This window comes from Delphinus delphis, chromosome 5 (genome assembly GCF_949987515.2).
Source record: "Delphinus delphis chromosome 5, mDelDel1.2, whole genome shotgun sequence".
NCBI lineage: Eukaryota > Metazoa > Chordata > Mammalia > Artiodactyla > Delphinidae > Delphinus > Delphinus delphis.
In genome coordinates this window covers 89,129,716-89,139,860 of record NC_082687.1, presented here as the reverse complement: position 1 = coordinate 89,139,860, position 10,145 = coordinate 89,129,716, and the positions used below count along the sequence as shown (strand labels likewise).

The following is a 10,145-nucleotide window of genomic DNA, read 5'->3' as shown; positions in this document are numbered from 1 at the left end:
AAAATGTTAGGAAAGTTGAGCTCGGTGCCCGAAGTATCCTCTCCCACCCAGATTCCATGGCAAAAGGAAAAAGGAGAAAAAGAAAGAAAAAAAAAGGGAGAGAGAGAGAAAGGATATGAGTTCTACGGAACCTGCAGTTTCTTCGGGATTGTCATATAACCGTTACGTTATGAGAGAAAGCTTGCTTCAAGTTGATTTTGCACTTTCTTAAAAAAAACAGAGTACGGAGGCTGATGCCCAGACATCAGTGGCTGTCATTTTAGGGTGGCTTGTGGTTGGTTGGTTTTCTTTCCTTTTGGATGTACATATTTTTTTTTTTTTCCTTTTGAATAGAATATGAACATTTTGAAGTTCTAGGTTTTAAGTGTGTCTTCATGGAACTGCTGCCATTTGAAGTGGTTTGCCCTTGCACGCTCTGGTCAGGTGCCCCCAGTCCCCACCTGTACATACACACTTCCCCCAAACCAGGCAAGCACACGCGCGCGCGCAACACACACACACACACACACTCCATCACCAAGAGACTCAGGGAAAGCAAAGCTGACACCCATAAATAAACATGTGCTTACTGGGTTTCCATTCTGTCTCTTGCCTCTTCAGCAGCTGTGTTCATGTAAACCATTGTTGTTGTTCTTGTTGTATTGTTGTTGTTTTGTTTTGTTTTTGTATAGAGAGTGTAAAGTAGGAGAAATTCCTAAGTATGACTTGCAACAGTCTGTTAGGGAAGGACGCGCTGTCCCGTGAGGTATTCACCGTCCCTCTGTCATCCTCAGCCAGGGAACATGTTACCTGCGCAAGCTTCTCTGGGCTTCTTTCAGTAAACTATCGAAATCCAGAGAGTCATACTTGCTCTTGGTGGAAGCAGGGTCAAAGTCATCTGAGTTTGAATCTGAAAGAAACCCAAGCCAGATTTAGATGTACCCTCTGCTGATGGTCATTAACTCAATCATCTATTCTAAGATTACCTGATTCAAGAGCAACTTATCCAATCGATATACTTTAAAAAATATGCCCAGCTTTTATTAGTATATGATATTGATGTACACATATATATATGCATATATTTACATATATATTTTTTCAGAAGGTATTTATATGTATGAATATTAATATGTGTATATATATTTGCAGAAGGTATTTTTACAGTATATGGTACTGGTATATATACACACCAATATTTTAGTTAATTAATTGTATATTTATTTATTTATAGCACATGTATATATTTGCAGAGGGTAAGGAGTGATGAGCATTCAAAACAGTCATCTATTGACTCATTTTAGATTTAAACACTCCTGGAGGTAATCAGAACAGACTTTAATATTTCTTTTCAATAGTAACTTAGTCAATCAATATGCTTTAAAAATAAGCCCCCTCTCCCTTCCTGGCATGTTAAATGACTTACCCAAGGTTCCTCAACCACTTAGTTGGAGAGGTAAAAGTAGAAGCTGGAACTAATTTTCCTATTCAGTGGGATTGATTTCATCGAGCATGAAAGCCAGTTGAGTGGGAGAGAGATAATTGTCAGAACTTCACCCACTCATCACCCTGCTGCTCCCCTTTCAGGAGGGAGGGACATACGATCTCCAGTACCTTGAGGGACCCCAGCAACAGTGGCACAAACTCTCCCCAGATTAGAAGGTTTAGGAAAATGCTTCATGTCCAGAGAGGGCAAATGCAGCCTCTTTACTCACTAATGGGGGAGGAAAAATATACCCGTATAAATAAAGCCATGGTCTTTCTTAGATCTTTAAACTAGTCCGAGTAAGCTTTTGTGCAAAGCCCCACATGCCACTTTAAGAAGCCCTGAACAAAATGGAGGTATGTCAGCCACGCTGGACGCAAGGTAAAATTCTGTCAAATATTTCTGATTTTTCTCCTTTGACATCTATGGAAAAGTCAACTACTTCTGCTGGTCTCTCAGCTTGAGAAAAGGTATCTTGGAAATACAATAGAAAGCCTCTGGCAAACACATTCATTCCTTGGAAAGCACTTACTAGAAGACTAAACCTTTCTGGGAAACGTTAACAATCTTACTAAAATATAAATATTTGTGTTTTACCCAGATTAAATTACAAAATAGAAATGCTCGGTGACAGAAAAAGGTAATATTAGATAATATGGGGGCTAATCACTGACCTCACAAGGTGTTCTTCTGAAAAGGTTGCAAATCCCTTAAGCTCTCCAGAACCAGGCTGATTCCCCTTCCCCACCAGCTTCAATCTACTTTAAAGACAAGGAAATTCCTTCACTTCTTTTTTTTTTCTCATTCTCACCATCCCTTGTCTTTACTGCATTTCTTTTTCCAGGTAAGATGAACAATTATAGTCAGCCTCAGATATAAAAACAGGACAAAAATGGCCCATCTTTCCTCACTAAAATTTTATATGGTCAATCTTAAATTACACTGGCTTACACTCTTCTCTTCATAGCCTAATGAATAATTTGCTTGTATAACCAAAGCCTCATGAGCAGCTGTTGTTCAAATCAAAATCTCTTCTGTAGACACACAAAAAAGTTCTGCTCATTGTCAGAGATTAGCCTGAAATCAGAATTCCACTTGCACTGTAGATGAAGACGGAAGAGCTGTCCAGTGATGGCAGTCTGTGTGACATAAAGTCAGCATAGAACCGTCGAGAATATATATGTGTATCTTTCCTTGGAGGAGATTTTGAGAATATTTAAAATGTCTTAATTTGGGATTATTCATGAAACCCAGAATTTTCTGGGTTTTCATCAGTAAATACTAAAAGCACGTTGATACAGTGGATTTCAAGGGTTTCTACGCTGTGAAATACAGTGGTTGGTGCTTACGTATATACCAACTTTCATGGGCATACTATGTCAGTCGGCACCCACAAAATCTTTCTCATTTCTTGAAGAGACAATGTGTTTATATGCAACTCCTGTGGCAATAACATCCACTCCACCCCTCTCCCTCCACTAAAGGAAGGATATTGCAACACAAGTAAGAGATAATGAAATTTTTATAGGAAGAACCTGAAAGCCATGCTAACAAATTAAAAAAATAAAATTTTATAATTAATAATACTGTATTAATAGAAACAAATCACATCACAACTGTATTCCGAGCACCTAGAAAACTGTTGGCACAAAGTGGGCCCTCAGTATTTGTCTAATGAATGTATTAGTCTTGAACACCCACATATTATTAAAAACGTGATTGAAAATATTTGTGTTTAGATCTGGGATTGATTTACCAATGAATGGCAAGGGTATATGTAAAGTTACATATGTATTCAAGATGTTGATAATATACTACATTTCTTTGAGTTAATAAAGAGTTTGTGACCAATGTTATTTGTTTACTTTTTATTATTTACAAATTCTAAGCCAAAACTAATTCCTGATCAAAATGATCATATTCTTAATCATGACCCATCCTTCTGTTTTGACCCTATAGTCCTAATTTAATTTCTGTCTTTCCTCTTTGAGATTTTTCATCAAGCTCTTTCAAATGGAAAGATCTATTTGTTTATAGAACAGTAAACAGAAAGACACACAGATTACAGATTCATAGAAACCAGACTTAAATATTGGCTTCATCATGATAAGCTGATCATCCCTTTAAATTCTGAGTCTCATTTATAAATCTGGCTCATAAATAGTAACTAGAATCATTGTGTTTTGCACTAACAGTATTGTAAGTAACCATTAAGTGGCCTTAACAGCAGAAAAATGGAGGCCTAAAGAGACATTTCTCCAAAGAAGACATACAGATGGCCAACAGGGACCTGAAAAGCTGCTCAATATCGCTAATTACTGGGGAGATGCAAATCAAAACTATGATGAGGTGTCACTTCACACCAGTCAGAATGGCCATCATTTAAAAGTCTACAAATAACAGATGCTGAAGAGGGTGTGGAGGAAAAAGGAACCCCCCTACACTGTTGGTGGGAATGTAAATTGGTACAACCACTATGGAGAACAGTATGGAGAGTCCTTAAAAAACTAAAAATAGAATTACCATATGATCCATCAATCCCACTCCTGGGCATATATCTGGAGAAAACCATAATCTGAAAGGATACATGTACCCCAGTGTTACAATAACCAAGACATGGAAGCAACCTAAACGTCCACTGACAGAGGAATGGACAAAGAAGATGTGGTACATATATACAATGGAATATTACTCAGCCCTAAAAAAGAATGAAATAATGCCATTTGCAGCAACATGGGTGGACTTAGAATTTATCATACCAAGTGAAGAAGTCAGACAGAGAAAGACAAATATCATATATCACTTAAATGTTGAATCTAAAAAAAATTATACAAATGAACTTACTTACAAAACAGAAATAGACTCACAGACATAGAAAACAAACTTATGGTTACCAAAGGGGATGAGGGGTGAGGGGGGTGGGGGAGATAAATTAGGTGACTGGGATGAACAGGCACACACGACTATATATAAAATAGATAAACAACAAGGACCTACTGGATAGCACAGGGAACTCTACTCAATATCTTATAATAATCTATAGTGGAAAAGAATCTGAAAAAGAATATATATATACATGTATAACTGAATCACTTTGCTGTACGCTTGAAACTAACACAACACTGTAAATTAACTATAATTTAAAAATAGCAGAGAAATGGGATACATGAGCTAACTTAATTTAGGAGAGCAAATAAAAATTTTAAAAATTGGTAATCTATCTAAAATGATAGGTTGCTTTACTTTTGGTAAAATTCATCAGTATCACATCATTTTCACTTTACTCTTGACATATACGTAAGCTCCCAACCCCTCTAAGAGTCCAGGATATGCTTATATGCACCTTATTCAGCATTCATGGCCCGAGGCACTTAACTTCAACTATTCAGGGAATAAAGACAAGACATACATGATGTTGTTTGGTTCCAAAGCTGGCCCCTGGTGTTGATTCTTTCATTTTAAAATAACTTCAAATTTATAACTTCTCATAACAATCATTTTTATTATAATTATAGCTACTATTCATTGAGAATCTATTTTGTGCCAGACACTGACACTATGCTAAGGGCTTCACAGACACAAATTTAATCTTCACAACAACATTATAATGTATTTTACAAATGACGAACCAGAAGCAGAGGGAGTTTAATTGCTCAAGGTCAAAAAGCTAACTCAGGTTTCAAAACCAGGCCTGCGAAATTCCAAAGCCAAGGCGCTTTCAACTACACCAGGCCTACACTCAGATCGACTCCACTTCCTGCATTTGTAAGGCTGGAGGGAAACGGAAAAATCCATGCTATTACAATACACATCAAACACACCTTTCAGGAAATCAGAGCTAGCTTAGCAATGGCACAGTTTCTATTGCTGCTGGCAAGGCAGAGAGATAACTAGAGGAGAAGCATTCTTCTTAGAAATATTTCAGGGAGGCTCCAGTGCAATTTGGAAATACTATCCCATGCTCCCTTTACCAGTGATGAATCACGATCTAAAGGCCCCTCTAGGTAGCTTATTCTAAACTCTAGATGTTTTGAGAGACTAGAAAACACCCTGGCCTTCATCACCGAAGAAAATAAGTCAAATCAACTCAAGACTTCAATCTGTCTGGACTGTTTTTATCAGCCAACATTTGAACAAATGACTTGCCACCTTTTATATTTTCATCCCTAGGCATCTATCTCTCTAACAGTCAACTGTCTCTCCCCTGCTTCATACTATCTATTTAGCTTGTGAAGTGAATTATAGCATATTCCTCCTGAACAATGCACCCCACCTGTATCAATTACTCTAGGAAGACATCAGTTCAGCTGAAGGAAGAAAAAAGCCCTGTATTTGGTATTCATTTTTTTCTTTATACCAAAGCCAAAGCAAGTGCAGATAGACATATAATAATGCTTAGGAGCAGATTGATATGTTAATTTCATGATGATTATTATAAATTGATTTCAATAATTATGTCATATGCACAAGACATTTGCCATTTTCCTTCCTTCATTATTTCATGAAGGAATTTAAAGGCTTACAACACACACATTAGTTAGGGAATAACATGGAAAGGAACAAAATTAAAATTGGAAAGGAAATCAAGATGTCCATCGTGGCATTATTTATAATATCAAAAACTGAAAATGTGTTTAGCTATAAGGGAACGATTAAGTATAATGGCACTATTTGCCAGACAGGATACTATACAACCATTAAAGTGTACTGGTAAATTATTTTTCATCCTTTCAATCACAGTGGAAAATGAACTTATATAATATTAATCGAGAAAAGTAGAACTTAAAAGTGTATATATATGTATAATATGACCTCAACTACAAGAAATTTGACGGTCTGACACAAAATACTGAACAGCAAATCCCATACTAGGTAACAGTGGTTATCTCTAGGTGATAGGCTATTTTTCTTAATACCTTTTTATATTTTCCAAATGTCACCCCTTGAGTCTGTACAACTTTTATAACAGGCAAAAAGGAATACTTATCTATTTTTCAGCTTCCTTACCTGTAAAATGGGGATGATAATATCCACTTCCTAGGATTGTTCTGGTAATTAAATGAGAAAACGCTTACAAAGCCTTGGCACAGTGCCTAGCATATGGAAGCACTAAAAAAAAACAGGGTTTTTTTTTCTTCTTTTGTTTTAAAGAAACTACAGTGTGATTTAGCACATGAAATTTTACTTTCTCCTCTCTCTGGGTGTAATTTGTAGAAAATGTTGACATTTCTAAGAGTTTGTGAGATAATAAGGAAAAAAGAATAAGACTTTTGCATATTCTGTTCTGCAAAGCAATGATGCCAATGCTATAGCTTGTACAAAAGGATTCAGGGTAGGCACGGAAAGCAGTAACAGATTACAAACGAATACAACACTTGCACACTCAAAACATACCACACACACACACACACACACACACACACACACACACACACACAAATAGTGCAGAATTTCAGCATATGGGCAGACAGTAGAAACAATTTGCTTCTTCTCTTTGTTGCCAAAACTTAAGCCCCTTGCTTCTGAAACTGTCTCGTGTGTTAAAAAATAAAAAATAAGATAAAATCTGTATTCAAATATTCCCTCTAGTAAAATAAAGCGATGGTCCAACCCAATGTGCCTACAGTTTACATATGCTTCCATTTTGAGCTCTACATTATGGATTCCTCATTCTATGTACAGTAAAATCCATACCTAGGTCTGCATAGTTAGACTTGAAAAACTGCTTGCGTCCACAAAAGTACAGCTCGAAGTCAGTTTCATTCGACCTGCGCAAAGTATATCCATTTTCAAGAGCAGCAAAAGCATCACAGGTATAACGGTAGGTAATGAAACCATAGCTGTCTCTGCAATGGACAAAGAAGAGAAGTTCAAAGCTAGTGAGGAAGGATTAGCATATATGACTGTAACCCTTTCTACTTTGGAGACTTCGCTGGTGCCAACGTCTGAACCACTGCATCCATTTATCAGTGTGATTGTCCTGTCAAGCAGCTAAATACTTATTTCTGGGATAGGAAATCTCAACTAGAAAGATTAATAAATAGGGATGAAAGAAAATAAATAAGGTTCTGAACTCAACATGTCATCTGTCAAAGCATTCCCATTCTAGTAATCTTATGGCCATAATTTTTTACATATGTCAGCTTCTGAACAAGAAATAATCTTGAAGATTCTCACCCATCATCCCGCAGATTTACTGTGCACTCCTCAATTTCACCAAAAACTTCAAAACGGTCCCTCAGTTCTGTCCGTGTTGTGTCAGGTCTGATTTTACCAACATAAATCACACGGCGTTCTTCCTAGGGGGGGAAAGTGAGAAGACACTTGCTAGTTCTGAAGATAGGAAAGAAGTTGAATGCTAGAAACATTTATAAATGTGCAATCATGCATAATAAGAACCCCCCCCCCGAGCATGCCAATTAAAGCAAAACACACACTAAACCTGAACAAAAGACTACACGTCAACCAAGTTTTACTTTCCATTTCTTCAGTATCACTCTCTTCTGCCTCTCACTCTCTTCTACTTTTTCTATCCATCTCTGTTTCTTTGTCACATGAAATTTAATGTATTATAGAAGAAATGTGTGTAATGCAATCTTTTTTATCACTGAATAGCTGAATAATATCTATTAAATATTTTAACACTTGTGACTCGATTATTAATCTTCAAAATTGGTAGGAAACTGACCTGGCTTGCAAAACTCTTTAATTTCTCCTTAACTCAGAATTGCAATAATAAAATATACACATTTTTTAGTTCTATTGACAAATCATTGACATCCGTTACTATATAATTTTAAGATGTACAGCATGATAGTTTGACATACAAATTTTGACACCCCTCAAAATATTGATTCTTAAACTCTAGTATAAATACAAATTACCTGGGGTGCTTATTAAAAATGCAAATGATTGGGTTTATTCCAGCTGTATTAAAAAAATTTGGAAAGTAAGCTTCAATGATCTTTATTTTTAACAAGCACACCCCAGTGATTCTGATACAGGTGGTCCAAAGACAATAATTTAAAAAATACAGTCTTAAAATACTGGCCATTTTAAGCCATGGGTCTCCAAAGAATAAGAGCTATAAAAGAGGCTATAAATTTCACTTTGCCAATGAATCTTATTTTAGGAACAGACGAGAAGGGTGTGGCCTAATTTTCACAAGTGGAGTCAATATCATCATAATCTGAAAGTCAACAGCAATTTATAACCTACAAAATATGGGAAGAATATTTTATAGCCTGAAGATGGATCACTTTTACAGAACAAGAATGCATTCTTAGTGTAAGAAGTAATCGTATATCTCTTATTCCAAGAAGACAAGGCCAAAGATGATGATGTTTCTCAAGCTGAGAAAAGGTGCAAGAAGTTAGTATAATGAAGTGCTTACCAGTTAGCTTGTATGTCTATCAATGGCAAACAAGAATGAAATGAATTTAAGGTTGGAGAGATTTAAGTTAGATGGAGGCAGAGACTAGGAAACACAGGGCAAAGGTACAGATTTAGCCTGCCTAAGAGTTTTCTCTGGATGTGCTGAGAATATCTTTTTACATCTTGGATGATGTAAAAAGTCATTTAGGCTTAAAGCAAAGAGATGTCCTATGTTATTTACTGAACATATGTCCATTTCATGTGCCCAGTATTTAGCAAAGAACTTGGTAAAGAGTGGACTCTCAATAAATGTTTGAGAAACTTAACTGAACAATTCACAGACCCTATAATACGTATCCTCCTAGGTGATTTGATCATCCATGTTTCTTCTTTTACCATATGCAACACTCATATTTCCGTTTTCATCAGGAAAGTTCCTCTGAGCTTCAGGTTCAAATAAGCAACTATCTATTTGACATCTCAGGTTGGATGTCCCATAGGCACCTCAAACTAGACCAACATTACCCAAACCAAACTCTGTAGTTCAGCCTCTTCCCAGTGGGTCTTTCTTGTATCAGTGAAGTTAACATCAACAATCATTTTCCTCTCTGAGACTTGAGGTGAGGTTCGGCTTTCTATTACAAGTTGCTCTGATAGAACACTCTACTTCTCCTTTGTAGTTCTGTGCCCAATTGTAATTAAATAATTAATAGTTTATTCGGTGTTTAATGTCCATCTCCCCCAACAATGAAAGCTTCATGAAAGCACCGACCATACCAGTCTTATCGACCACTATATTTTAAGGGTACCCAAACATAAGAGTCTTCTTAATGAATATTTGTTGAAAAATCAATCAATTAATCACTTTTGACACCTAGTTCCATACCCTTCGTTACATCAAAGGTGACTAAGTGTGGTCCTTACTCTGAGACTCTCTAAGACAGTGGAGAATGAAAACCAGGTTTGGTGCTTTATCATAGGAAAAACCTTACCCAAGTAGCTCAGCTGAGTGTACTAACAAAGGTTTCCATGATTTGCTTTTATGGTTTAAGGGTAAGTGCTCTCACTTGTCTCACTCCACTGAAACAGTTGGTAAAACACAATTCTTTGACAGCAACCACTGAGCCTACATAACTGACCAGACGAAGTACAGCAAGCAGAGCGGGCTGCCTGATTCGCTTCCATGTAGATTGTATGTCTCAACTGAAGGCTGTAATTGTGTTGTTCCAGAGCCCCCAGCACATCCTGTAGGTCAATAAATATAAATGGAGAGCGAGGCTCGTCCCGGAGCAGTGCTGTACACTTG

At 36.7% G+C, this 10,145-nt stretch overlaps 1 protein-coding gene across 3 annotated transcripts in view; it reads right to left on the bottom strand.

Annotated features, from left to right (window-relative positions):
- Nucleotides 1-314: 314 nt before the first annotated feature.
- Nucleotides 315-10,145, bottom strand: part of PPARGC1A (PPARG coactivator 1 alpha) — a 294,886-nt gene continuing 285,055 nt past the window's right edge. For all 3 annotated transcript variants that reach the window (XM_060012743.1, XM_060012745.1, XM_060012744.1), the window contains exons 11-13: nucleotides 7,643-7,764; nucleotides 7,160-7,311; nucleotides 315-889 (exon numbers count right to left, since the gene is read on the bottom strand). In XM_060012743.1, coding sequence (XP_059868726.1) covers nucleotides 786-889; nucleotides 7,160-7,311; nucleotides 7,643-7,764 — 378 coding nt within the window. In that variant the 3' untranslated portion in view covers nucleotides 315-785. The remainder of the gene's footprint in view (nucleotides 890-7,159; nucleotides 7,312-7,642; nucleotides 7,765-10,145) is intronic.